At 54.8% G+C, this 27,671-nt stretch overlaps 8 protein-coding genes across 8 annotated transcripts; 5 read left to right on the top strand and 3 right to left on the bottom strand.

Annotated features, from left to right (window-relative positions):
- Positions 1-80: 80 nt before the first annotated feature.
- CkaCkLH20_01187 (uncharacterized protein) lies at positions 81-2,263 on the top strand (the record flags this gene model as incomplete). Its single annotated transcript, XM_038883906.1, has 4 exons — positions 81-239; positions 326-383; positions 501-1,207; positions 1,337-2,263. 4 exons carry the CDS (start codon positions 81-83, stop codon positions 2,261-2,263), a joined length of 1,851 nt encoding a protein of 616 aa, XP_038750498.1.
- A 1,500-nt stretch (positions 2,264-3,763) lies between these two features.
- Positions 3,764-5,351, bottom strand: CkaCkLH20_01188 (WD domain-containing protein; the record flags this gene model as incomplete). The annotated part of the gene is made up of 6 exons (XM_038883907.1): positions 3,764-3,938; positions 3,993-4,478; positions 4,540-5,055; positions 5,109-5,160; positions 5,213-5,266; positions 5,318-5,351. 6 exons carry the CDS (start codon positions 5,349-5,351, stop codon positions 3,764-3,766), a joined length of 1,317 nt encoding a protein of 438 aa, XP_038750499.1.
- A 924-nt stretch (positions 5,352-6,275) lies between these two features.
- Positions 6,276-10,635, top strand: CkaCkLH20_01189 (exonuclease kem1; the record flags this gene model as incomplete). The annotated part of the gene is made up of 3 exons (XM_038883908.1): positions 6,276-6,449; positions 6,506-8,099; positions 8,150-10,635. 3 exons carry the CDS (start codon positions 6,276-6,278, stop codon positions 10,633-10,635), a joined length of 4,254 nt encoding a protein of 1,417 aa, XP_038750500.1.
- A 347-nt stretch (positions 10,636-10,982) lies between these two features.
- CkaCkLH20_01190 (signal peptidase subunit family protein) lies at positions 10,983-11,788 on the bottom strand (the record flags this gene model as incomplete). The annotated part of the gene is made up of 3 exons (XM_038883909.1): positions 10,983-11,214; positions 11,275-11,525; positions 11,591-11,788. The coding sequence occupies 3 exons, from the start codon at positions 11,786-11,788 to the stop codon at positions 10,983-10,985; spliced, it is 681 nt and encodes a 226-aa protein (XP_038750501.1).
- A 1,270-nt stretch (positions 11,789-13,058) lies between these two features.
- Positions 13,059-17,350, top strand: CkaCkLH20_01191 (ulp1 protease family protein; the record flags this gene model as incomplete). The annotated part of the gene is made up of 6 exons (XM_038883910.1): positions 13,059-13,369; positions 13,423-13,482; positions 13,540-13,576; positions 13,635-14,779; positions 14,833-14,954; positions 15,255-17,350. 6 exons carry the CDS (start codon positions 13,059-13,061, stop codon positions 17,348-17,350), a joined length of 3,771 nt encoding a protein of 1,256 aa, XP_038750502.1.
- Positions 17,351-17,707: 357 nt separating this feature from the next.
- On the bottom strand, positions 17,708-19,513 carry CkaCkLH20_01192 (uncharacterized protein; the record flags this gene model as incomplete). Its single annotated transcript, XM_038883911.1, has 1 exon — positions 17,708-19,513. The coding sequence occupies one exon, from the start codon at positions 19,511-19,513 to the stop codon at positions 17,708-17,710; it is 1,806 nt and encodes a 601-aa protein (XP_038750503.1).
- Positions 19,514-20,070: 557 nt separating this feature from the next.
- CkaCkLH20_01193 (proteasome A-type and B-type) lies at positions 20,071-20,872 on the top strand (the record flags this gene model as incomplete). Its single annotated transcript, XM_038883912.1, has 3 exons — positions 20,071-20,167; positions 20,320-20,569; positions 20,671-20,872. 3 exons carry the CDS (start codon positions 20,071-20,073, stop codon positions 20,870-20,872), a joined length of 549 nt encoding a protein of 182 aa, XP_038750504.1.
- A 3,109-nt stretch (positions 20,873-23,981) lies between these two features.
- CkaCkLH20_01194 (DEAD/DEAH box helicase) lies at positions 23,982-26,118 on the top strand (the record flags this gene model as incomplete). Its single annotated transcript, XM_038883913.1, has 2 exons — positions 23,982-24,160; positions 24,234-26,118. The coding sequence occupies 2 exons, from the start codon at positions 23,982-23,984 to the stop codon at positions 26,116-26,118; spliced, it is 2,064 nt and encodes a 687-aa protein (XP_038750505.1).
- Positions 26,119-27,671: the final 1,553 nt, after the last annotated feature.

The raw sequence follows: 27,671 nt of genomic DNA on the forward strand, positions 1-27,671 counted from the left end.
TCCACCAGACATCACCCGACCCAATATTATTATTGTGCGGCTATTGCAATTCGCGATCCTCGCCTCGCCATCTGCCCAAAATGTCTGGTCCTCCCGCTGGCAACCAGCTCAACATCGACCGCTATGTTGTGATCCACGTCGCAACCACTTGCGATGAGCACGGCGTTTACGTCACCAAGGATTCTGCCGAGGTCATCGAGCTTGGATGGATCCTTCTTGACGCGAAGTCTCTCGAAGAGGTGAGCATCTCGGCACGAGCTAGGGGGGGCCTAATCCTCCACCGCCATCCATCCGTTTCAGTCAAACTGACCAAGCTCCCCTCCAGATCACTCGTGAGAGCGTTCTCGTCAAACCCATCAACACCCCGATCACACCGTTGTGCAGTAAGTAGTTGCACAAGGCTTGAGACCTTGCCCTCTCCTCGTCACGCCATTCAAAACCTACTTTCAGCCCCGTTGTCGAAACGTGGAAATTTTCCTAGCTGACATCGTGGAACTTAGCGAGCTTGACGACCCTTACTTGGGAACATGTGCGCAATGCGGGAACCTTCCGAGATGCCATCAACCGATTCGACACGTTTGCGAACGAGCACTTGACGTCTCAGAACCTTGACTTCGTCTTCGTCACCCTCGACGCCTGGGATCTTCGCGTCCAGTTGCCCCGAGAAGCCCGAGACAAGGCCGTTGTTCTGCCTCCATACCTCCAGCACTCTCGAACTTTCGATCTGCGAACTGAGTACCAGCGGTGGCAGCAACACCACCCCGAATCGCTGCCCTTTGGGCCCTCGATGCTGTCCAATATCTGTGCCGCCTTGGAGGTGGAGCCGGTCCAGTCCAGTGCTCCAATCAAGCACAACCTGCCCTTCCACCTTCAGGCGCTGGCTCCTGCCTCCCCTCGCCGCGCTATGGAAGAGGCCGTAACTCTGGCCCGCGTCCTGAGAGGTCTCATTCGCAAGTCGCAGCCTTCCCACGAGCACCCTGATGTTCTGACTCGGCCCATGGATGCGCGCGCCGATGTGCGTGCTTTCTTGTCTGAGCGCAGCAAGGTTCTCCACATGTCTGGATTGCCTCACGATACCACTCAGTCTGAGCTCGAGAGCTGGTTTACCCAGTTTGGTGGTCGTCCCATTGCGTTTTGGACCCTCCGAACTCCCGAGCAGCACAAGCCGACGGGTAGCGGTTTTGCTGTCTTCTCTTCCCACGAGGAGGTGAGTAACCCATCTGTCACATTTGCGCCTTCACACACCTTTTGGCGTCACAATATCGCCAATTGAGTTTTCTGGCGCAGAGGTGTCCACCAGATTCAAGCTACCGGGACCAATGCTAATGTCTACTAGGCCGCTGAGAGTCTGTGCATGAACGGTCGCGCTCTTAACGAGAAGGCGATCGAAGTGTCCCCGTCTTCCAGCCGTGTCCTGGACCGCGCCGCCGAGATTCTGACGCCATTCCCGCCCAGCAAGAACCGCCCCCGTCCCGGCGACTGGACTTGCCCTTCGTGTGGCTTCTCCAACTTCCAGCGACGCACCGCCTGCTTCCGCTGCTCCTTCCCTGCTGTCAGCGCCGGTCCTACTGGCGACATGGGTTATGGATACGGTTACGGACCCCCGGCTATGATGCCTCCCCCTCAGCACCACCATGGACACATGGGCCACGGCGGTGGCCGTATGGGCGGCAGCGGTGTCGTCCCCTTCCGCGCCGGTGATTGGAAGTGCGGCAATGAGGTTTGCGGATACCACAACTTTGCTAAGAACGTTTGCTGTCTGCGCTGCGGTGCCAGCCGTGCTGGTGCCGCTGTTGTCGCAGACTCCGGTGGTTACCCATCCCCCATGGACCCCCCTTCCAACTACAGCATGAGCCAGGGCTCCATGAGCGGCACTCCTGGCCCCGGCCCCTTCGCTTCGGCTGGCGGTGGTTTCGCCTCTGGCGGCGGCTACGGAGGTCAGCACTTCGGCGGCCCTCCCAGCACATATGCTCTTCCCTCGGGCATCGGTGGAGGTGCTGCCCCGTACCCTTCCCTCAACACTCACTTCGGACCGGCCCCCGGCTCCCACTCTGTTGGCCCCTTTGACAGCCGAGCTGCTGAGGCTGCGTTCCAGTCGGCCTCTAACGGCCCTGCGTCTGCTGGCCCGTCCAACAACTTCTACTCGCAAAACGAGAACGATCCTTTCGCGTTCCTCTCCAGCGGCATCGGAGGTCTTTCCGTCAGCGGCGGAGACGCCCGCCAGAACGGAGGAGCCGCGCCGCCGAGCAAGTCTCCTGCCTAAACAACGAAACTGGATTTCCTTTTTGAAAATCTCAATAAAACCTTGGCTGCTACACGAGCTAGCTTTATTGGTCGTTTCAGCATGTGACTTATTTCTGCGAAGCACGCTTCGGAAACAAGACGAACATAGAACATTTGACCTTTGGCAATTACCTTCTGGAATTTCGCCTGCTTTTACGGAGGGGTGGGCATAGGTTTTGGAAGATAACTTGGACGGGGGTTGGTTGTCGGTATACCAAGGGATGCGGGTAAAAAGTTTGCAGGGCTGGAAAGACAAAAAGAGTGTTACACTACCGGACGGACGGACACCGCTGTTGGAATTGCTTCTCGCTGACAAGCGTCAGTTTAAAAAGGGTTGGCTTACGGATTGTTGATTACGGCCTCCTTGGTTTGGACGTTGCGGTTGCGGCTCGGGTCGGATTTTGGGCGGTCCTCAGGGGAGTGCATAGCGAAGGGAGTGTTACGGGTATACCTGGCTGGCCTTCAAGAAGTTGTCGTGTTGATTTTCAATTATTGTCGTTTTTCCATCTCTCCCTCCTCTCTCTCTCTCATCTTGTGTCATTGCTGTTGCTGATTGCTACGTTTTCGATATTCATCTGGCCTTCTTGTCTGTTGTTTCCCTCCCTCCCAAACACATAAAAAAGCATTCTGGTCCTCGTTCGCGTCTCTTCCCCCCAGTCCCCGTTTTACAGGCGTGGCATCCCCTACTTCGACATGTGTGGTTTATATACGGCTTGGAATGGGCGGCAGCGTTGTGGGAGTCGGGGAGTGAACTAAGGGGCCTCTTCCATCCAGGGCAGGCCGGCTGGCTTCTTTTGGTCTGTTTTTCTTCTTTCTTCTCTCTCTCTCCCTCTGAAATAATCTTATCCAACTTTTTGAAATGCGAATCACTCAGGCAAGCTCTCTATTTGGAACCCCCCCTTTCCCGTTGAGTGCACTTTTCCTCTCGGAGGATGTTTCTGACGAGAAAAGCAATTCGTGAAACGTGCGTGTTTGTGGTGTTGTAGATGCATACATTGACTGCGTATTTGGCATTTGCAGCTTCCAAGTCGCTCAAGCGTGAATTATCAGTTTTATGATTACTCGGTTCTTGAATTGCCTGCTTTTGCTCTGATGAAACATCTGAAACTCTGGCGAAAAATTGCCTCAGTTGTGATTTGGTTTGATACATGAAGTCAGGAACGGGGTTGGTTACTCAGAAGTAGTAGAGAGACGCTCCAAAAAGACGCCCGCATTCATTCTGGCACAACAAGACGTTGGAAGACTGAAAAGCCAGATGTTTGGGAATCTGAAATGTATTTCCATAGACGCCAGTTTAAAAAACCCTGAATCACCACCGTTTTGACCCCTCTCCTTGTTGGTATCGGCCAAAAAGAAGCTATTACGCTAAAGTACATGAACTCTCGAAACCGGATTTTGTTTACCAGTCGATTTCATTCAAGGACAAGTCGACAACGTCCTCGCCATACGCGAATTCTCCCGGATGCGGAAGGGACCTTCTCTACCGGTCGATCTCGTCCAAGGGCAAGTCGCCGTCGTCCTTGCCGACAATGGAGTCGGCTACCTTCCAGATTTGGAGTAAGTTGTCCTCAGCGGCACTGCAAACGAGCCAGGGTTCATTAGGGTTCCAGCTAAAGTCTGCGAGGTGGTTGGTGTGGCCACCGTGCATGAAGAGCCTGTGAACAATCACGTTAGCTACTGAAGTTTGCGTGAATAATAGAGAGACATACAGCTCCGGGGGTCCATCCTCCTGGTCATCAGGCATCTGCTCCTCTCCGACGCGGGACAGGTCCCAGAAAATGACGCGCCTGTCGTAGCTACCGGAGCCGAGAATGCCGGCTTCCTGAGGATGCCACGAAAGGGAGGTAACGGCATCATTGTGACCCTCAAGTGTGTGAACCTTCTCCTTGACATTACGCAGATCCCAAATACCCAATGTCTTGTCCGCCGATGCCGTCGCAACGAGAACTTCTGACGTGGGGTTGAAGGCAAGGGCGTTGATTGCGTCCAGGTGGCCACGCTTGGCGACCACAGCGGCGCGATCGGTATCAGCCTGGCGCACGTCGATAATTTGCATCGTCAAGTCGTCTGAGACAGTTCCGATGAAGCTCTTGGCAATCGGGTGGTATTGAACGTCGTTGACAATTTGCGTGTGGTGGGTGTATCTCCGGGCGGGCTTCAACGTGTTGCTGCCACTCTGTACGGTTTTGATGTCCCTGAGGAAAGATTCGTCAGCGATTTGAGTTATACACACCAGTGATGAACAATTTTGCTTACCAGAGGCAGACAGTAGTATCTTCACTGCCTGAGGCCAGGCAGCCCTCGACGTGGGGGTTCCAGCTCAGGCCAAATCCTTCCTGCTTGTGACCAATGAGTTCAACCTGGGCGTTGACCTTGCCTGTGGGCTGTAGGCTATGCTTTGTGCGATCAAATACGAGGACTTTTCCGTCGACACACAGAGTCGCAATGAGATCGGGATTCTGAGGCTGGTATCGAGCCTTGTTGACCTCGCCAGGGTGATCAATCTTTTGGACGATGTTGAACTCCACGGAGGAGGGTCCGCCATTCGATGACTTCGCATGCCCCCCAATTTCACCAGTCTCCTCGTTGTAGTCGGCGGGGTTCGGGGACGCGGATTTGGGGATCTTGACCTCTGCGATCTGGACGTGGTTTGGCATGCCCTCGGACGTGTGAGTGCCGAGGAGCAGTCTGTGGATTCGGTAGTTCTTGTCTTCGGGCTCCTTGACATCGGGAAACCATTGTGTAGTCAGGGTAGGCCACTCGAGAGCCGTGCTGCATGGCGTGTCAATCGGAGTCGCAACCGGAAGGGTTTTGGTCAGTCGTACCTGAGGATCATGTCGTAGAGAAAGGGACTGTTCTTCTTCCAGGTCTTGTACTCTGGTTGCCAAATCAGTATACGACATCAAGAATATTAGAGTTTGCTGCTCACCCTCATTGATGAGGCGCTGCTCCTGATCATCATCCTCATCCTGGACCATGTCGACTGGCGAAGGGGTTAGTCCGGGAGTTCTTTGAGCTCGTTTGCGAAGCTTACCGTCCACGTCGTCAACAACCTGAGCAGGCGCCATTATGTGCGTAGTATCGATTGATGGACTAAATGAGCGGCAGAGTCTTCGGGTATCGTATCTTTCGACTGTGAGCTGCTGTGATGATATGCGCAACGCGATGTCGGAAAGTTCTTCGCTGGCGCAAATGGAGGTGGAGGATGTTGACGCGAGGTGGAGGATTGGGGGAGACGCGCAGCGCGTAGATTGAATTTTAGTGCTGCAGCACAGGCGCAGACATCCAGGAGTTAGCGCGGGCCGGGGACAAGGAGAGGTCGGGTCCAAAAGGTGGAACTGGAGACATCATCAGCCCCAGTCGGCAAACCTGGAAGTGTGAACCTCCTGGATGCTGCCACAACTGGCGGGGTCCCTGATTGTGGCGCAGGTCGCAGAGTCACACCAGAAAACAACCAGAAACAGTGATGACTGATGAGTGAACCGCTGTGGCCACTAGTGAGTGCTACAGTGTTAGGTATCCCACCTCCATAGGCCCCGCCACCGCCCGAAAGCTGGGCGCGGAAGTTCCTGCATCATCCAATCCATCGTATCGATTGCGCCCATATCAACCTGGTCAGGTCCATCTGTCCAGCTTCACCTGCGCATCACCGCAACCCAACTTTCCCATCCTTTCGCCCTCACACAGCTCGACAGCCGAGTTCCCTGTTCACCTGGCAGAATCGCAAACACGTTGGCTCTTGAGTAGCTAAGTGTTTAATATTCTTTCACTTGTTCATTTTTTCTTTTCTTGCCTCAAGTCGCAACTAGCTTGCGACTGATTCACCTGGACTCCTGCGTCAGGATCTCCCTCGTGTCTGGAGAGAAAACCCGAATCACTTTCAGCGCCAAAACGGACAGAGGCAACAGAACTGTCTCTTCCAATCAACAACATCACTAAAAACACCCTTTTCCATCATTGTTCAGTTGCGCGTAGCTTCCGCGCACTCACCATTGCCACATCATGGGGTTCGCGAAATCCTCCAGTCCTGCAAAAGCGGCGAAGGCCAGCTCGCTAACCTTCTCGTCTACAGTGTTCCCAAGTTCTTCAGATGGCTCTCCGAGCGTTATCCAGCCATCTCGCAGCTCATCGCCGAGAATCGCATCCCTGAGTTCGACTGTCTCTACGTTCGCCTACCCTCCGCCCACCCTTCTCATATACGAATAGCTGACCAAGTTTGTAGCTGGATATGAACGGAATCATCCATAACTGCACACACAAGGACGGCGACGATGCAACCTACCGACTCAGCGAAGAGGAGATGTTCATTCGCATCTTCAACTACATCGAACATTTGTTTGGGAAAATCAAGCCGAAGCAGCTGTTCTACATGGCCATTGATGGAGTTGCACCGAGAGCCAAGATGAACCAGCAGCGTGCCCGTCGTTTCCGAACCGCGCTCGATGCCGAGAAAGCCCGTGACAAGGCGATCAGCGAGGGCGTCGAGATGCCCAAGGAGCCCCCCTTCGACAGCAACTGCATTACTCCCGGTACGGAGTTCATGGCGAAACTTACCCAGCAGCTCAAGTACTTCGTCAACAAGAAGGTTTCCGAGGACGCCGACTGGCAGGGCTGTGAGGTCGTCTTGTCCGGCCATGAAGTGCCCGGTGAAGGAGAGCACAAAATCATGGAGTACATCAGGAACGCCAAGGCGCAGCCCGACTATGACGCCAACATCCGCCACTGCTTGTACGGTCTGGATGCTGATCTGATCATGTTGGGTCTTCTCAGCCACGACCCTCACTTCTGTCTTCTTCGAGAAGAGGTTACCTTTGGCCGTCAGAACTCGAAGAAGGCCAAGGAGCTGGAGCATCAGAACTTCTACTTGATGCATCTGTGCATGGTTCGCGAGTATCTTGAATTGGAATTTCAAGACCTCAAAGAGCCTGGTCGTCTGAGCTTTCCCTACGATTTCGAGCAAATCATCGACGACTTCATCCTCATGGCCTTCTTTGTCGGAAACGATTTCCTTCCGAATCTTCCGCGCTTACATATCAATGAGGGTGCTCTCGCTGCCATGTTCCGCATCTACAAGGAAGTTCTTCCTCGGGGCGATGGCTACATCAACGAAGGCGGCGTCATCAACCTCGGGCGCCTCAAAACTCTGTTGGACGAGCTGTCAAAGGATGAAACGAACTCGTTCGAGCAGGACGTCGGCGACGAAAAGTGGTTCCAATCTAAGAGAAATGCCGAACCCAATGGCGCTGACAGCAGGAAGCCCAAGGGCAAGGGACTCGTTCTGACGTCTTCCCAGAGAGATTTGTGGAAGCAAAAGATTCGCCCCTACGTGAACAAGCCTTCACCTGAGCCGCTCGACCTTGGCACTGGCCTCAATGCCGCGGACCGCAAGTTTGTCCAGGATGTCGCCGACACTCTGCACATCGAGTGGAGCACGAAGGAGGATGACGACGGCCACCGGCATCTTCTTCTGTCTTTCCCCGCGGGTGCGGCCGAGAGCGCTAATGACGAAGAAGAGGAGGGAACTCTCGCATTGTACCGTGTCATGCGAAATTACGACAAGGCCCTCGTCGTTGACATCACAGCCGAGGACGCTCAGCGTCACTACAAAGAACTGTACGATCAGAAGTACCTGGCCTGGAAGACCAAGTACTATCTGGAGAAGTTTCCCGAGTGGGCACCCGAGTCCTACGACGACGAACTGAGGAAGCTTTGCGAGAACTATGTTCAAGGTCTCCAATGGGTCTTGTATTACTACTACCGAGGAATTGCCTCATGGCCCTGGTTTTACCAGTACCACTACTCTCCATTGACATCTGGTGTGTGGAAAATTTGCCATCTACGGGAGTCATGCTAACAGATACTGCAGACGTTGTGAAGGGCCTCGGCGCTAACTTGAAGTTCCCCTTGGGCCAACCTTTCCGACCATATGAGCAGCTCATGGGTGTGCTGCCCGATCGAAGCAAGTCCATTGTTCCCGAAGTTTACTGGGACCTAATGACAAACCCGCAATCTCCCATCATCGACTTCTACCCCAGAGATTTCGAGCTAGACATGAACGGAAAAAAGATGGAGTGGGAGGCAGTTGTCAAGATCCCCTTCATCGACGAGAAACGTCTCCTGAGTGCGATGGGACCCAAGAACGAATTGCTTTCCGCCGATCAGAAGGGGAGGAATGGCTTCGGTGTCTCTCTGAAGTTCACCTACGATCCAACCCTTGCCTACACCTACCCATCTTCTCTGCCGGGTGTCTTCCCTGACATCAGTCCTTGTCACTGCGTGGAGAACATCTTCGAGCTCCCCAACACTGAGGGCTTGAGCTACCGCAAGGGTCTTGTTGAAGGCGCCAAGGTAAACATCGAGGCACTCGCCGGGTTCCCAACACTGCACACGTTGCCGTACACGGCAACACTTGTCGAGCACTACGGTGTCAACGTTTTCCAAGCGGATAGCAAGAACCCCAGCATGATCATCACTCTCACCGAATCAGAGATGAGAACAAGGGTGGAGGCCGCCAAAGAGAAACTTGGCAAGCGATGCTTCGTTGGGTACCCTTTTCTCCAAGAAGCGAAGATTGTCAAGGTTTCTGACGAGCTTTTCGACTACGAGCTCGACGAACAGACTGGCTCAGTGATTCAAAAGCATCACACCCCCAAGGACATCGACTTCTTCGCAAAGGAGGCCGCCTACATCGAGAACTGGCACTCCAAGCGTCTCGGTTTCACCATTGGCACAGTAGAGTCTCTCGTTCATGTCCATATGCTCAAGGGCTTGATCAAGACGGATGAAGGTGCCCTCATCAAGGAGTACGCGTTGAACCCTAGCATGAGGAGCGTTTATGCTTCCCAGACGATCGTCGACGACGTGGTCAACGAAGACGAGCGTTTCATTGAAAAAGCTGCTCTCCCGATTGAAGAGGAATACCCCGTCGGCACTCAGGCATTCTTCCTCGGAGAATACAACTACGGCCGTGCCCTGGAGGTGACAGGCCACGCCAACAACAAGGCCAACGTTAGAGTTTCCGTGCTGAAAAACAAGGAACCCGAATTCGCGAAGCCAATAATCCAGGACATGAAGCGCCAGAACCGATACACCCCGTCTTATGCTGTTGCTAAGATGCTCAACCTACACCCCCTAATTCTAAGCAAGATTTTGTCATCTTATCAGATCAATACCGTTGGTGGGCTGAGAGTCAACCTGGGCCTCAACTTGAAGTTCGATGCCAAGAAGCAGAAGGTTCTTGGTTACTCTCAGAAATCGGAGTCGGGTTGGGAATTCAGCAACGCAGCAATCGAACTTTTGGCAAGATACATTGCCGCCTTCCCCGACTTCTTCGCCGCCATTCAGCAAAACCCTCAATCCAGTGATGTCAACGACACCGACTTGTGGAAGGACCCGAAGGTCGCCGCCCAGCGCGTGAAGGAGATTGGCGCATGGTTGAAGGCGGCCCAGACCAGCAAGTTCGAGAGAGTTCCGCTGGAGGCCGAGCAGCTAGACTCTGTTGTGGTTATGCGCCTTGCCGAGGCGGGTGCTCAGGTCTTCCTTCAATCCCATGACGTGGAGGTCAAGAACATGAAGGGCGTCCCACGTTCGGCCATCATGAAACCCAGCGATTCTGAGCTCTTCCTCAGCAACCAGAAGTTTGCTCTAGGCGATCGTGTTAGCTTCCTGTCCTCTTCCGGCAAGGTTCCGCTTGGAAGCCGTGGAACGGTTGTGGGACTCAGCCGTACGGCAAACAACGTTTTGCTGGATGTGGTTTGGGATCTCACTTTCATGAGTGGCACCACTTTGGGTGACAGATGCCCGCCTTTCCGCGGCATGACTGTCTACTCTTCTTCGGTGCTTAACACTACGTACAAGCAAGTTGTGTCCGGTTCCAAGGCTGGAATGCAGAGACGGCCTGTGCCTGCCGCCAGTTCTGTTACGACTCAGGTTACGGGTGTTCCGCAGTATAAGGATGCTGCGGCTCCGGGTCCGCTCAGAGGTGGTTGGCGCGGTGCTGTTAACGGCAGCCAGGGCCACTCTGGTCGCGGTCGTGGTCGTGGAAGCGCCCCCAACTTGCTTCACAGTAACCTTGTCTACCGCCCGGCAAACGGCACTGTGGAGGGACACGAGGTCAACGGACATGGCTTCCAGAACGGTAGGGGTCGTGGTCGAGGCCGTGGCGGACCTGTCCAACATCCTGGGCACTCGACGCTTCATGAGACCCCGCAGCAGGGAATGTACGCGAACGTGCCGCCTCCCGCCAACCTTGACGCTAGAGGCAGAGGACGTGGACGTGGACGCGGTGGACGAGGCCGTGGTGCACCCCGCGGCCGTGGCGGAAATGGAGCGGCTGGAACACAGCAGGCTTAATATGTCTATGTTGGTTGTGTTCTCTTTTTTGGGATAGCGAATACCGATCTGATGAAGCGGCATGGTTTCTGATAGATGGCGTCGGGTACCAAAAAGAAGGCCTAGGAATAGAGTTACGACACGAATGTGTAGAGACGAGGGAACGCGATATATCGGGGGGTTTTGATGTCTCAAGAGCATGAAGACGTCACCGGTTAGCGTAGACACCGTTGTACAACTAGCACCTTACATGAGAAGAACAACGTATCACGATTTGCCTGCAAATGACACCGAAAATGATACGAGACGTGTGATTTCAGACCCAATCTTTGATTTACAGTGCATAGATTAAACACTCTTTAGTATCTTCATGGCTTCTTCTCCTTGACTTTCAGAGCAGGAAACTTGAAGGCTTTGCTGACACCACCCTTCAGGGCCTTCCAGTAGCCAAGATCCCGGTTCTGGTTCCATGTCAAAATGCCCACCCACGGTTGAACATTGTAGTGCAACTTCAACACGACCTTGTCGGTTTCGGCGACCTTGCCCGAAGGGTGGGTGATCTGGTACTTGGGCTTCTGGTTTTTAAGCTTAAGCTTGCCTCTGCACAGTTGTTAGCTGTCTTGTTGGCAACTGAGCCGTTGTCGCATGATGTGTACTTACCGATTGGGGTCGATGCTCTTGCCCTCGGCACTCTTCTTCAACTTGCGCATGGCAGCCGGGCCAATGTTGGCGAGGTGGTCGGAGCTCGGGGCGGTGATGATCTGGTCCCAGATGACGGCCTCGTTGGTCGCGTTGACGCCGGGGATGGCTTTCTTAGAGTTATCGGGCCATTCGGCGGTCACGTAAACGAAGACCTGCTTCGTGTTCCACGTGAAGAGATCCGAAAGGTCGGCGTCGAGAGAGAACTTGATCTGTGGCATTCACGTGTCAGCACACGGCCGGGAGCGCTGATGGTGCGCGTAGAACAGAGACGTACGATGGCATATTCTTCCTTCTTGGGGGAGTAGTAGTGCGGGCGGCCCTTGACGACCTGGATGTTTGTGGTCTTGAGCTCGCGGACGGTGGGCGCGCGCGGGGCGGCGAAGTCCGTGGCGGCGATGAAGGCCGCGACGACGAAGGCGACGGTGGTGAAGAAGCCGAAGGCGTTCTGGGCGCGGGTGAGGGTGTTGTACATTTTTGCGAGGGATCTTGGCCGGTTGACGGCGCGGCGATCGACAAGAGGTTTGGATATTGTCAACTTGGTTGCATGGATGCCGGGACAGACGGTGGTGGTAAGTCCTTATAGGATTCAAATCGTAGCTTTCTCCGATGGGAGGCCACGTTTTGGGGACAAGCTTCAGCCTTGCGATGGAACCGTGAGTTAGAAAGGTCCAGGTGGCTTTAGCAGTCTGATTGGCCGCTGAGGTAGCAGCTAAGGTGAGCTGTTAGGGGACCTACCTCCCTCCAGGGTACCGAGGTACCCTCCACGCCCAAAACCTTGCCCAAAGGAAGGAGCCGAACCGGTGGTGCGGACTGAGGGTCCGGTTTTAGCAGTGGATCATCCTTGTACGGCAATCTGATACCACGAGGATGGCCTGTTGTAAGTTGCTTTTGGAGGTTTAGAGGTAAGTCGTTGGATTCGGGTGAGAATATGCCCTTCTCACCGACACCCTCTGTAATAATAATTGCGCCTTCCTGATATCAATTTGGGAAAGGATCAAGAGGTGAAAGGGAGGCAGCATTGAGCAGGTAGATCCGTCTGCATGCTCCCTTGCCCATACAGCATCTGTCAAGGGCCTTTTGGCGTCTTTCCTCTTTCCCCTCTTTTGACCCTTTCGAGACCTTCCATGCTCATGTCTGTAAAGAGCCGCAGAAGGAGAGGCCGGTGGCTCGCTTCGTGAGAAGAAGCAACTCCCGCTTGCTTCATATCTCTTCTTGCCATCTCCCCGCGTCTTCCTGCCTATGAGCCTTGTTGACTCTACCCAAACATCTTCAGTAGCAGCAAGTTCACATCTACCTGAGTCCACCACACAACCCGCACAGCATCATGCCCAATATGGAAGTCATCAGCGACTCCGTCCCAGCAGATGAGGAAGACCATACACAAGAGGTATGTTGGCCAACTTTTTCAGTGAGTGTCATCTTTGCATCGAGCGTCTACCCGTATGTCGGTTACCAAGCGGCTAGCTTACTGCACCAATTGACGGGGAAGTGAGGGAGTGCCTCTACACGGATGTCGCGCTCCAGCGCGCTGGGTTTTTAATGGAGTGGAGCCCACCGAAGCTGTCGCGGGCGAGGCTACCAATCCGCTGTGGCCAGCGCGCGTCAGCGGACCCCCCTCCCCTGCCACAATGGTTGTACAGCGCGCTGGAACCCCAAAATTTCGACAAGCACCCGCAGATGGAGGGCAAACCAACCCAACTACCTTTGAAGACCGGGACCCCACTACTAACCGACTTTCGTGAATGAAGCAGGAGCACAGAACGACACCGCCTGCCGACGACACAACCTCTCCTCCCCGAGTCTGTCCGCTCTCATGCGATGCAACGGCTCAGAAGTACGCCTCCCCTCGCTCGATCACCCGATCCAAAGCCCTTGAAGAGGCTCGCGACACGAGACTGACGACATCCAGACCCAGAGAGGAGATAGGTCGAGAAACGCCCGCGCAGGAGGTAGGGACAGCAAACGGGACCGAGAAGAGTGGCGAGAAGGCCCTCACGGAAGGTATCGCCATACAATCTGCGACACAGTCGCCTACGTCTGCAAATCAAGCTTCGTAAGTGTTTGCGCCAGACACCTATGGGTCGACGGCTGATCATGGGCTTATAGGACCGAGAAGCTGCGAAGACGATACCTTGATTCCGGCCGCCATTCTTTTCCTACATACGGGTACTCCCCGACCCGACGCCACGCTACCAACTAAACCACTGACCTTGTCTCTGGCAGGAATCCGAGGAGCGGAGTCCCTATTCCAAACCCGATGGTAAATCTCTTCCGAAATGGTCGCGGGTTGATTACATTCGCTGATATCTAAGGTCCAGAGCCGCTCAATGAGGAGCTTGTTGACTGGCGACTTTCAACCGAAAAACGACCTCAATTCGAAAGGGCATGGCGGTTCCAGCAAGAGGGTAGCCCAGTCCCTGACTACTCATATCGAGCCAACGAGGTCTTCGAAGCGCCAGAAGACAGTGGCCCAAACCGAATCCCCGTCCAATCATGAGTACTCGAGCGCGCAATTCGTTGTTGCGCTGCCCTCGGCCTCTTCACGCGACAGATCGCCATCGCTGAAAGCTTCTTCAGTTGTAGATCTGACAGAGTCTCAGAAGTCCAGAGATGGCGATACGGCGAGCCACCGGTCAGAATACGACCCGCTCATGGGCGCCTCTGAGTTTCGCCAGTTAGAAAAGAAAACCAGAAACGGTGCAACGACGACGAAAAAGCGACCCCGCAATAGAAAGTTGATGTGCAAACAGACCTCACCAGCGCAGTACGAAGTGCTGAGCGAAGACGAACTGGGAAGAGATGAGGAACAGCCGCCCAAGAAGCGAAACGATATCACACGCAAGGTTCTTGGATACAGAGGCTACCAGCTGCCAAATCACACCAGGGGTGCTTCTGAGGGCATCTCAGATGGCGATCTACAACGAATCGGGGAACTAGCCAAGTCTCAGTCCAAGCCGGCACAGAAAGCAAAGAGTCGACGGATTGTCATGGATCCTATTTCAGACGACGACGCAAAGATATCCCCGACTACGCCTGGCAGTCGTGGTACCAGAGCAGACATATCGCCAGTCACTTTCTCCAAGAAGGGAGGAAAATCCGTTTCACCTGTTTTCAGGTTGAAGCGAGCCGTCGCAGCCTCGTTGGATAAGTGGTTTGATGCCGGCCTTGACGCCGCACCAGAGCTGTCCCTGCGGGTTGACAACAAATTCACTCTCATGGCTGTCGACTCCACTGGCGCAAGACGAGACGACTACCATTGGCTTGAGGTGAAGCTGAATCTTTGTGATGGAATTCAACACACCACGTATGGGCCGCCCATTGCCGCAGTCAAAAGACCCAGCAAGCGAGGCCTTCTTGTTCTTGAATTCGCAGAGTCTGGTAACGCACTTACTTTCGGGCTCTGGGCAAATGCCGCGCTCACGGAGACATCCACTCTCAAATGCAAGGTTGAAGAAGACGACAGGTGAGTCATCCAAAGTCTGTAAAAGGAGATCGCAAAGGCTGACATGATCTCAGTGATCGCCTTCAAAAGGTCATGGAAAAGCAATGGGAAATTACAGTCAATCGCAAGCCGAGAACAGAGACACAGCCTGACGACATCAAATATCTTGAGAATAAGGAAGCCAACAGCGCCAACAGTTCTGAACAAACCCCTTGGAGTAGGGCAAGACCAAGCTCGTCCCAGCAAAACACACCTTACCGGTCCAGAACCTCACTTCGGAGCGGCTTGACCTCTACGACTCCAGTGTCGGGACAAGACACCATCAAAAAGGTTTCGTCTCCATATTTCGCTCTCGATATGGAGACGAGCGGTCAAGCTGAGCCTCGACGGTCCACAAGACAGATGAAAGATACCCCTCTTCGTCCATCAGACCCTGAACCCAGGAAAACATCGCCAAGGTCGTTGTTACCCGTGCCATGGACAACACAAAATCCAGATTGGGAGAAGATTTGGGATGACCACAAGCCGTTGATTTTCCCTGCTTCTGGCAAATACAGAACTACTATTTACAAGGACGACATCGCTCGACTTGAAGAGGGCGAATTCATGAACGACAACCTTATCGGCTTCTACTCTCGTTATCTCCAAATCAAGTTGGAACAAGAGAACAAGCAGGCTGCTGACAGGATTTATTTCATGAACACGTACTTCTACCCGAAGTTGACGGAGAAGAGAGGACGAGGTATCAACTACGATGGCGTCAAGACATGGACTGCAAAGGTCGACATCTTCTCCTACGACTACATTATCGTTCCTATCAACGAGCAAGCGCACTGGTATCTCGCAATTATCTGTCATCCGTCGAAACTGGTCAAGTCAGATGAGATCAAAGAAGAAGACGTCGAGAGTGCACAACTCCAGGAAACACCAAAAGAAGGCTTGGTTTCTACAGTTGGAGAGCAGGTGGAGCATATGACTTTGGACGATGCGAACGCAACACAGGACACGCCGAAGACGGAAACAAGTGAACCGAACACGATGCCTGCCAAATCACACCCTTTTGTCAAGAAAAGCTCAGGAGCCCTACCTCGGAAGAAGGACCCTTCTGAGGCCAGGGTCATTACTCTTGATTCCTTGGCCACTGGTCATTCGGCAACTTGCGGTAACCTGAAGGATTACCTTGTTCGTGAAGCGCTGGACAAGAGAGGACTGGAAATTCAACCTCCTTCCCAATTTGGCATGACCGCCAAGAATATCCCGGAACAACTTGATCACGCAAGCTGCGGTGCTTTTCTACTTGGCTACCTGCGAGAGTTCCTGAAGGGTCCGGACGATGTTGTCAGTCGGATAGTCCGCAAAGAGGATCTGGGCTGGGATATTTCGTCGCTCGAGATGCGGGGCGAGCTTCGCAGCATCATCATCGAGCAGCGAAAGGAACAGAACGAACGCAATGCCAAGCTGGCTGCAGAAAAGAGAGCCAGGAAGAAATCCAACATCCTGCCGCCTGCCTCGAGCAAATCACCAGAGAAAGAATCTAGCGGCCCACCAGCGACCCCAAGGACTCCAACGAGCGTTGATGACGTGCCCAAGAACCCGTCGTCTACAATCAAAGGATCCCCTTCTGTTACCTTGAAGGATCACAGTAGTTCCCCCGCAAAGAAAGCAACCGATGGAGGCATTCCTATTCTTGAAGAGGATGGACCTCATAAGCCCACAGTTGCTACTGGCTCAGTGCCAGGGGGCGAGAGTAACGATGCAGTCCAGGCTTTGGAGTCAAATCCCCCCGAGCAGCCGAAAACACCAGTTCGCTCTCGACCGCCTCACCGCGCGGCGTCTTCGCCATGCCAGGTGCGATCAAGCCCTCGACACAACAAAATCAGAATGACCTCCAGTGCCGACAAATCGCAAGCCGCCAGTTTGTCTCAGGTACTGTCTTCGTCTGGAGAAACGTCAGTCAAAAAAATGGAGCCAGCATCCAGTCGCTTCAAGCAAGGTCTCAAGGAGGCTGAGCAGGTTCTGAGCCAACTTTCATCACCATCTAAGCCAATGCCTATTCGTGCAGAGAGGCGGGCATCTGAACAGCATGAACCAGGCGACTCCCCCTCCCAACAGCTCCTCAGCGAACTGCAAGCTTCTCCCTCCAAATCAGGCCAAGTGGATCATGGTGTTTTCGAAGGGTTTACTCAACCTCAACGACTGCAAACCACAGTCGAAGACCAAGAACTCTCGAAGAAATCAAGCCCAGGCGCCATGCCGACAGGCGCAGTGCATACGAGCTCACAGTTTGCGGCGCCGATAATGTTACCTACTGAGCCGTCACATGCTAGGTCGCCGCCTGTCAAATCCCCATCCGTGAGAACGCCTCCCGGCCGGCGTGCTCCTGCCAAGTACTCGCCTGCTTCACACCAGAAGGTTAGACAGCCAAGCCTGGAGGAAGTCCCCATGCCCAGCGTCGAGGATAATGAGACCTACGATCAAACACCGGGCGGCTCTAAATACCGCAAGCCACGCCATGTGACTGTGGATCTCACGGAAGAGGACTCAGTTCCTACGATACCCCTTGATGATGAATTACGACGAAGAACCGACTGAAATGGTAGTCGGAGTGGAAGATGAGGTGCATGAGGAACATGGAGAGGCATTGGAGCGGTCTGAATAACCGTTCAGCTCAATCTGATTTTGTTCCAGGATTGGCAAGGCGTTCGTTGTCGAGGTAGTTACATCCCATAGCATAGCCTTGATATTCCATACCCATAGACTTGCATCATAGCATCTTCGGAGGTCGATGGAGAAATAAAAGAGAAGTTCCCGAAGAGTGGCTGCAATTTTCCTGTCCTGGATGGAGAGTAGAGGCTCAGCTCGTAGATCGTACATTGTGGTACATGATCGTCTATGTGCACTTCCTAGCGACATCCCTCTCTCTCCCAAAGAGGTAACGCTTCTATACTTTTACTCGCTTTCCGAATTCGATGCATCATTATGGTTGCCGTTCACCTCTGGCTTTTTCACCTCCCTCGGTACTTCAAACACGTAACCTCCGTTTTTACCCTTGCCCTTCCTCATCTGCCATCTGCCGAACCTGTGCTCCTTGCCAACCGCAGCGACGACGCAAACGCCGTCCTGGCCGCGGTCACCTCGCTCAAAGATGGCAATATCGTTGATTACTCCCTTCAAACCGCCGGCATCCGCCGACTTGCCATTAGATTTCGGTTTTGAGGTCCGCTCAGCCTCTGATGTGAGAATACCCGCCTCTTCAATCTTCCTCTTGTCCTCGCTTAGTCGCCAGACTCTTATACAACCATCCCAACTTCCGCTGAGGATAACATCTGAGTATGGGATTGTCTTGAGAGCCGTAATCCACCGTGGTTGAGGCGGCGGCACCACTTTCGAGTCGGGGTTGTGATCCGCCGAGGCCTCGTCTGGGCGCAGGGGCTCTTCCAGGCCGTGGGCCATGGGGAGTATGAAAATGGGCTTCTTCTTGGTTACGCCCCAGAGCGCGATCGAGCCGTTGTCGCTCCCAGTGACGAAGAGTTCGTCGTCGATCATGGCCACGCGGTCCATGCTGCCCTCGTGGGGGAGCGATCGCGGGTCCACGTCTGGGCGGGCCTTCTTGTCCACGGCACCGCCGCGGAAGACGAGCTGCGTCTCCTCTGCGACCTTCCACAGGCGTGCCGTGCGATCACGCGCACCAACACTGACGCAGCGCTCCTGAGCGAGGGCGTCGATGTCGACGATCTCGTCCTGGTGGCCGAAGAGCGTCTCGATGTAGGCGAGCTCGTCCAGACTCCAGACCTTGACGGTGCGGTCCTTTGAGCACGAGTAGAGCTGGTTTGTGCCGCGGCGGAAGGCGAGGCCGGTGACGGCGTCGCGGTGGTGCGTGAAGACGCGGATGGGCTTGAGCGTCTCGGCGTCGTAGATGATGAGCCTGCGGTCCTCGCCGCCCGTGACGACGTACTTGCCGTCCGGCGACGCGGCGACGCAGAGGATCTTCTCCAAGTGGCGCTGGAAGGACTTGTTCTTGGCGGCGGTCACGTTGCCCCTCAGCCAGGTCTGCAGCTCGGGTCGCTTGCGCGGCGGCGCGGGCGGCTTCTTGGGCTTCTTGCGCGTGGTCTGCGGGAACTGGTCCTGCGGCAGGTCCTGTATCCTCCACTTGTGCACGTAGAGGTCTTTGGTGGTGGTGTAGGCGTAGGGGAAGTTGACGGCGACAGAGGTGAAGGACTCGGTGTTGTTGCGGAAGAAGGACGAGGTCGCGCGGTCGAAGGCGAGCTCCGACACGAGCTGACGGTAGACTTTTCCCTTGGACTCGGCCACGTCCTCTTGTAACCGCTCGTTGATCAGATCGCGGTCGATATCGGCGGCGTCGAAGCCCGCCAGGTCGACTGACTCCTTGACGTTCTCGAGGTACCGCTCTGCGAGCCTCAACCGGCGCTCTGCGGCCGTCTCTCCGGGGACCTCGTCCTCGTCTTCCTCCTCCGAGCCATTGTTTTGTTCCGAGCCGGCGCTGACTATGCTCTCATCGTCCGAGTCGCTGCCCGAGATCGATTCGTCGTCGTCGTCGCGCTCAATTCGCTTCTTGGAGGCTGTCGTTGCTGATTTCGCGCCCGTAGTGCCGGCCTTCTTGCCCTTGGCCGCTGCTGGTTTTGGAGGGGCCCTGTTCGCGGTCTTGGAGGCTGCAATTCGCTTCTTGGGGGCCTCGGGGGCGGCCGTCCTCTTGCGTTTCTTGTTCGACCCGGGGATTGTGAAGAAGGACGACATTTTGGGCACGCGGCGGGTGACCTCTTAGGGGTATCTCAGCGAAATGGTCCTGTTCCCGCCTGGGCTCTCTGTAAGTGAACTTTTTTTTTTCCCTGATGAGGATGCCCACTCAAAAAAAAAGTTCTGGATGGGTACGTATTTCGGAGAATCAGATGTCAGTGTGGGGTATCTTGCAGCCAATTGCAGAAAGATTCACAGGGGTGGTTTTTCCGGTCGGCGGCGGGCGGCGGTCTGATGGGGCAGAACTGCGCTAGGCGGCCCTTCCGTTCAGGCTGTAGCTTGACTGCGCGTTCCGGGGGTAGCTCGACGTACCTCTGGTAGAAGGCTGACGAGACGACGACCCATACTCCCACGAACGAACGAACAAACCATTCAACCTTCCACCCATCCCCCACAACGAACCAGACACAGCAACAGCAGCCAAAATGTACGGTTATACTACCTCCAGCTTCCGTGATGGTTGAACGCAAAGACTGATATGAATTGCGTCACGCAGGGAGGTGTTACTCGGAATCACGGGCAAGGACTTCACCATCATCGCAGCTTCCAAAGCTGCCATGCGAGGCGCCACGGTCCTCAAGACCGCCGACGACAAGACGAGAGCCCTCAACAAGCACACAATGATTGCGTACTCTGGCGAGGCGGGCGACACTGGTCAGTAGCTGCCACCCCTCCCCCTCATGTTACCCCCATCGAAGCTTCCCCTCCCACGCACTTGCTAGCTGAGGAGGGGAAGGTTTCTCGTTAATATGGATGATTGAGGCTTGTGAGAAAGATTCCTGACCCGAGCTGCGTACGATCTCTAGTGCAATTCGCCGACTACATCCAAGCAAACTCCCAGCTCTACTCGATGCGTAACGAGACGGACCTCTCTCCTTCCGGCCTGGCCAACTTCGTCCGCGGCGAGCTCGCCTCGAGCTTGCGCTCGCGCAAGCCGTACAACGTCAACCTGCTCCTGGGCGGCGTCGACCCCATCACACAGAAGCCCGCGCTGTACTGGCTCGACTACCTCGCCTCGCTGGCGTCCCTGCCATACGCCGCTCACGGCTACGCACAGTACGTTCTGAACTCGAGGGCGGCTCGCCGAGACCGAGAAACGCGGGCCATCCTCGTGCCCCTCACTGGGTGAAAGAAGACAGCTGACAAGACTCCTACAGATACTACTGCCTGTCGATTCTCGATAAACACCACCACCCCGACATCACGCTCGGCCAGGGCATCAAGATCCTCAACATGTGCACGGACGAGCTCAAGAGACGGTTACCGATTGATTTCAAGGGCATGGTGGTCAAGGCCGTCACCAAGGACGGCATCGTGGACATAGAATTCGACGACGACAAGGTGGTGAAGGCTGCTTGAGCAACGGAGCGTGGATGAGTGACGAAAAGAGGTCTTTTTTTTTTGATGACGTGCAGGGAGCAGCACTAAATACCTAGGCCAGGCCAGCAACAACTGTACTACTAGACCGGGCTGGTAATTGATACAGATATCAGTTCTATCTTGAGAGAGGCGGTTTGACAGATGCTTGGTGTGTCTTGCGTAGTAGTATTCAGTCGGCTTTGTCGACGGAACGACCCGGCTGGCCTGGGATATTGCCAGGTCGCACTGATCGGCACCCGGCACTGGGACTAGTGCATTATATAAATGTGCTCGGGTTTTGCCTCATATTCTCTTCTGGGAAAGAACGTGTTCCGGTTCTCAGATTAACTTTGCCTGACAGCGGTGTGATTTTCGCTATAGCAGCGTTTGAAAGGTATGGACTGAGTCGGGGTGGAGGGTTACGGTTTTAGCGGCACAACAGGGATGGGGCATGATTGAAACGTGAGAGAAGCCGTACCGAGCTGCCTCAACGCTACCGTTGTTCTCTCAGACTTTTTCTCTCGACTCGTTCGGTCTACTGTAATGTGAAGGAACCGACAACGTGTCTGGCTTCGTCCCATCTTCTCTGGCGTCTCAAGAAGTTGAGAGGAAAAGCGGCAACCGGGCGGCCGGTCGAATGATAAGATACGTACAGAGGGTGATGAGAAGAACTAACACAGGCAGCCTAGCTGGATTGGATGTTGACTCGTCTGCCCTGCGGTCCCTGGTGCGAGGGCGACGAATGTTTCTCCTACTGCGTAGCTGACTAGTACGAAAGTAAACGCATGTTCCTTTATTGGTTGCAACGGGCGGCTCGGCGGCTCCGATGCATCAGACGCAAGAGACAATGAAATGCGTTCGGCGGCCGGGAAGGAGTTCTGGAGGTGCTGCTCTTTTTTTTCCCATGCCTGCTGCTGAGAGGAAATTTGCCTGAGGTTGAGGCAGCGCTCGTCAAGTGGAGGACACTTGTGTACCCCGCGAGCATCGTTCCAGAGATGACGTAAGTTGCCTGGATTCAAGCGGCTTCCAGGTTCCAAGTCATACCGTCTACTGCCCTCATATTGCCTGTTGGTGTTTGGCTGGAATGGTGTTTACGCTTCTCAGTTTCCAAGCTAGTTTATCCAACGGATGGCCAAATCCAGATTGAGTTTCAATGTTCCAGTTGTGAGCATCCGCGGTTTTTGGGGCTGGAGGTGGGGGTTGCGTCGCGGACAAGGGGTTACTAAGATGGATTTAGTGAGGACTCCCGTCTAGACGGTCTACGTAGTAGGTGACTTCTTCTGCTAGTCGCTGGCCAGGGATGGAATTCAGAAAATGGGAGGTAAGGTGAAAGACTGAATTAGCAAGGTGCGGTCCGTCCTTGTCTTGGCCTCGGAGGCATGTTTCGAAGCGAGTTGTCCATCTGAGACGTTGTAAACTAGGGCCACCGAATGATAACCGTAGTGAAGGAAGCCAGCGCGACGCTACCTCTGCTTCCGGACTGCTCTCGCCTCCGCTGATTTGGATCAAAGCCTCCTAGACCACGGTCAGTTGTCTAGAGACGAAACTGGGCTTGGTTGACAGGAGATATTTTCTGCTCTCAAATCGCCACTTTGGCAACAATTTCCCCATCACCTACCTATCTTCAATGCGGGGCACCCTGTAACCCCGAACTTGATCCCTTGACGTTGTTCCTAACCAGTCCAGTCTGGACCCCTGCCACCCAACTCACCTTGACCCCAATAGGTTATCACCAACCTCTCTCACCTTCCTGCTAGCCTTCGGAAAACATATTTGTTTTTTCACTCGCTCTTGGAGTTGGCGGGCGACATAAACCAAATCGACTCGTCACCAGTGCCTCCAGGCTCACAGAAGAATTCCCCAGACTAGGTTGGGCGCACGAGCCGACTACACCTACCTTAGTACCATCGGAATACGGATACCTTATTCGAGATTCAGGGTCCCATTCATGCGTGGGTAGAGAAGGTGACGTTTGGCACAATACCATCGTTGAGGTAAGGTAAGTTGTATTTGTCCATTACCTGGTTTTCACCGCAGTGTCTCTTCCCAATTCCGGTATCCCGCGAAAAGTCCGTCATCAGATTGGTTCCCTCCCACGTTGCCCAAGCGGAATGAAAAGACCAAACCCAGAAAAAAAAAATTGCATGGCCGTTGGCTTGTGTGGCAGCGACGCAGCGTGGCCTGTCACCTCACATGTCATCATCCATCCATCCATCCATCCACACTGCAGAAAGCAAGCGCACATGCTGGTACGTCTGGGTGGTGGCCAATCCGGTGCCCTGTTTGCTTGCTTACCCACTCACTGGGAGGCGGGCTGTACCAGAGGTAGTAGCGGCTGAGAGCCGGAAGCCTAGAGCCTGAGCGGCGTGCAACTTATCGAGGAAATGGAACTGAGGTGCAGGTGGGCAGAAGGCGAAAAAAAAAAAAAAAAAGAGAGAGAGAGCAGCGGGAGGCAAGCGCGCTCATGGTAGAAGGGAGGAAGGCGCCCCCCCAAATTTTTTCAGGAGGGTAGGTTCGGCGTGCCAGCGGGCAGCCAGAGTCACAGCACACTGCCAACGGAGACGGGCTGCAGGGGTGTGTGGCCTTTTCTGGTGGATTCCGACACAATCTCAAACCAATTTTTTTTTTCCCTACTTCTTGCCTCCGATCTCCAATCCCCTTTCCCTCCCACAACCTCTCCCACAAAACTCTTCCCACACCACAAAAAGGGATTTCTATCCTCATCCTCCCCCCCTCAACACAACTCTCTCACAAATTTGTTCTCTTGTCTTTCCTTTGAGCATCTTGGGAATTACAAGGCATCGAACTAATCAAGTGCCCCAGAGCACGGAACGCGCCTGCCTAATAGACGACTGAGACGAAACCTTTGGAAGTCCTGCCCCGACTTTCACTTTTTCCTTCTCTATCATCCTTCTTTCGGTTTGCCTGTTTGTTTTCATCTCGACAACGGACCGGTTTCCCTTCATTTTCGATCTGCTCTCTCTGCACTTTTACAGTCTTTCGAGAGTCATCATCCATACTACGAGTTTACTCGCCTTTCGAGATACCCTCCTGTCGACACAACAACAACCCCGTTTCCTCGACAGACGATCCGATCAAATCATCCATCATGGCTGATCAACTCAACATGGCTGGCCTGAACATTCAGGACCAGCAGAACCAGCCTCGGTCCTACATCCCTCCCCACATGCGTAAGATGGGTGGCGGCGGCGGTGGTGGCGGTCCTCCCGCTGGTGGCCCTCCCCCGATGAACAACGGCATCAACAACAGCGCCTGGGCTGGAGCTGGGTAAGTCAAACCTCTCGATCGAGCTTCGGTCATCGCTACATCCTACATCTGGCCCATCACTAACGTCTCGCAGTGGAAACCAGAACTTCGACGCCCGTCAGGGTGGTGACTGGCCCGCGATGGGCGGTCCTGGTGGTCCTGGTGGCCCCCCTCCTGCTCCCCAGCAGCAGCAGGGCTATCCCCCTCGCGGCGGCGGTCGCAACTGGGGCGGCGAGGGTGGCCGTGGTGGTTACGGTGGTGGCTACGGTGGCCACGCTGGCGGCGGCGGCGGAGGCCAGCAGGCTCGTGGATCTGGCGACGGCCAGTGGCGCGACGGAAAGCACATCCCCGGCCCTGCCAACCCTCGCGTCGAGCGCGAACTCTTCGGAACCGCCGACGACCCGTCCAAGCAGCACACCGGTATCAACTTCGAGAAGTACGACGACATCCCTGTTGAGGCTTCCGGACACGATGTCCCTGAGCCCGTCCTCACCTTCAGCAACCCCCCTCTCGACAACCACCTCATCGGCAACATCGAGATGGCCCGCTACAAGATCCCCACCCCTGTCCAGAAGTACTCGATCCCCATCGTCATGGGCGGTCGCGATCTCATGGCTTGCGCTCAGACTGGTTCCGGAAAGACTGGTGGTTTCCTCTTCCCCATTCTGTCCCAGGCCTTCATCCACGGCCCCTCTGCCATCCCTGGCAACGCCCCTGGCACTTTCGGTCGTCAGCGCAAGGCTTACCCCACTTCTTTGATCCTGGCTCCCACTCGTGAGCTGGTCTCTCAGATCTACGACGAGTCCCGCAAGTTCGCCTACCGTTCTTGGGTTCGCCCTTGCGTCGTCTACGGTGGTGCCGACATTGGCTCCCAGCTCCGCCAAATCGAGCGCGGCTGCGATTTGCTCGTCGCTACCCCCGGACGTCTTGTCGACTTGATCGAGCGTGGCCGCATCTCTCTGCAGAACATTAAGTATCTTGTGCTGGACGAGGCTGACCGCATGCTTGACATGGGTTTCGAGCCCCAGATTCGTCGCATTGTCGAGGGTGAGGACATGCCCAACGTCCAGAACCGCCAGACTCTCATGTTCTCGGCCACCTTCCCTCGCGACATCCAGATGCTCGCTCGCGACTTCCTCAAGGACTACGTTTTCCTTTCCGTCGGTCGTGTCGGTTCCACTTCTGAGAACATCACCCAGAAGGTCGAGTACGTTGAGGATGTCGACAAGCGCTCCGTCCTTCTCGACATTCTTCACACTCACGGCGCCGGTCTGACTCTCATCTTCGTCGAGACCAAGCGCATGGCCGACTCTCTCTCGGACTTCCTCATCAACCAGAACTTCCCTGCCACCTCCATTCACGGTGACCGTACCCAGCGTGAGCGTGAGCGCGCTCTGGAGTTCTTCCGCAACGGACGTTGCCCTATCCTGGTCGCTACTGCTGTCGCTGCTCGTGGTCTCGATATCCCCAACGTCACCCACGTTGTCAACTACGATCTCCCCACCGACATTGACGACTACGTCCACCGCATCGGTCGTACTGGTCGTGCCGGAAACACTGGTCACTCCACCGCCTTCTTCAACCGCGGCAACCGCGGTGTCGTTCGCGACCTCATCGAACTCCTCAAGGAGGCCAACCAGGAGGTTCCCAGCTTCCTCGAGACCATTGCCCGCGAGTCTTCTTACGGCGGTGGCCGTGGCGGCCGTGGTGGTCGTCCTCGTGGCGGTGGCTCTGGTGCCAACCGTGATTTCCGCAAGTACGGCGGTGGTGGCGGCTTCGGCGGCCCTCCCAGCGGCGGCGGCGGCTTCAGCGGCGGTGGCGGCGGCGGCTACTCCGGCGGCGGCGGTGGTGGTTTCGGTGGTGCCCCTGGCGGTGGCTTCGGCGGTGGTGGTGGTGGCTACTCTGGCGGCGGCGGTGGTTACGGTGGTGGTGGCTACGGCAACCCCAGCGGACCTGGCGGCAACTCGTCCTGGTGGTAAACATCTTTCTACGACGACGAGCGGCAGCTGTGATAAGTTGATACCCACAGCTGCACGCCACGCAGCGTCAACGACTCGCTGCGGATTTTTCAATTTCTCTTTTCTTTTGGTTTGCGCGCATGGGTCGACATCGTACGCATTCATCGTCTCGCTTTTCTCTGCATTTGGACTTCGACACGGCAGCATGACCCCGAGAGCCGACGTTTGTGCCTCTCAGTTTTCAACGAGAAGCATCATCGGGTGTTCGGGCAGGCATCGGCATCGATAGAGAGCATTTCTTTTTTTGCTGGACCGAAACTCCATGATACCCTTAGACCGACATTGGGAAAAGCTTTCAGAATCGGCAGAGCGCATGAAGAACACCCACATGCGGGTGTACTACCGCGTGGCCGGATCTACGGATACACAACACGGATCCTGGATCTGCTACGCATTACGACGTTCATGTTTCTGCTTTCTTCCAGCGTTTCCCGAAGGGCAATTTCTCGCTTTTCGATGATAGAAGGGTCATGCATTTCGCCGTGCATACATAGACAAAAGTGGATTTCTCAATCGTCTGGTTCAACGTCACGACAGGCTTGCCCCTGGGGCAAACAGGGCAGGGCAGTGACATAGAGGACAAGACGGCGGAATAGACTGGACTGGTAATGGAAGGATCGGATGGACGGTCGACAGAACGGATAATTTCAAAACGTTTTGAGAGCGGGAACCAGAGGCCCTCCCGGCACAGATTAGGGATTCACAGGGAGGGGTAAGAAAAGTTCTTGCTCTTAATCGGTTAATGGCCACAAATGGACGTGGTCTTCAGCTCCGGCAATGGGAAAAGGATTGCCGGGGGCTGGAGGCATCAGAGACTTCGGTCTTGGGTTCGGGGCGAAGCGGCCGTGCAAGGCCTCCCCGGGTAGACAGCCAGTCTGGACTGAGAAGTCCCAATAAAAAACAGATTCCGATAGTTAACCCGATTGCCCGTTTTGAGTGTGAACTGATGTACTCGGAATGATGACGATATTTTCACTTGTGCCTTATTCTCAGTTGAGTCGTACTTCTTTCTCGATGGTCACAGCGGTTCTCGTGTACCTCGTTCTCAAATCATTGTCTTCCGGAGAGGGAAGCACAAAACACTCCCATGGTGACTCCCATTTGTCCACATCAATCGAGTCAAACTAGGGATAAATGACGTCGTTTCGCTTTACTCTGCAAAAAAATGACGATCGAGGGCGTGGTTCAAATTTGCATACATTTTCACAAGTACGCCCAAGGAATCTAGAGACGCCATCGTGAGGTGACGAAAACCTGGTGGAGTTGAGTCCGGAGAAAGGGCCAGGCTTGCCAGGCTGTGGCCCCAGGCTAGCAAGGTAAGGTACGTACACGACTAGGGGCAACGACCAGGAATTTTAGTGGTCGGGGATAGCCTGACGCGCTCCCCCAAATCGTGAGCTCCTTGCTCTCTGTGCTCCCCAGGTGAGTTGGTGGAATCTCATCAGCTGGTCTGGGCGGTGGGCAAAGGCCAAACTATCTGTCTCCAGCCTGCTCAACCTTCATTTATCAATCCC

This window comes from Colletotrichum karsti, assembly GCF_011947395.1.
Source record: "Colletotrichum karsti strain CkLH20 chromosome Unknown Scaffold3, whole genome shotgun sequence".
NCBI lineage: Eukaryota > Fungi > Ascomycota > Sordariomycetes > Glomerellales > Glomerellaceae > Colletotrichum > Colletotrichum karsti.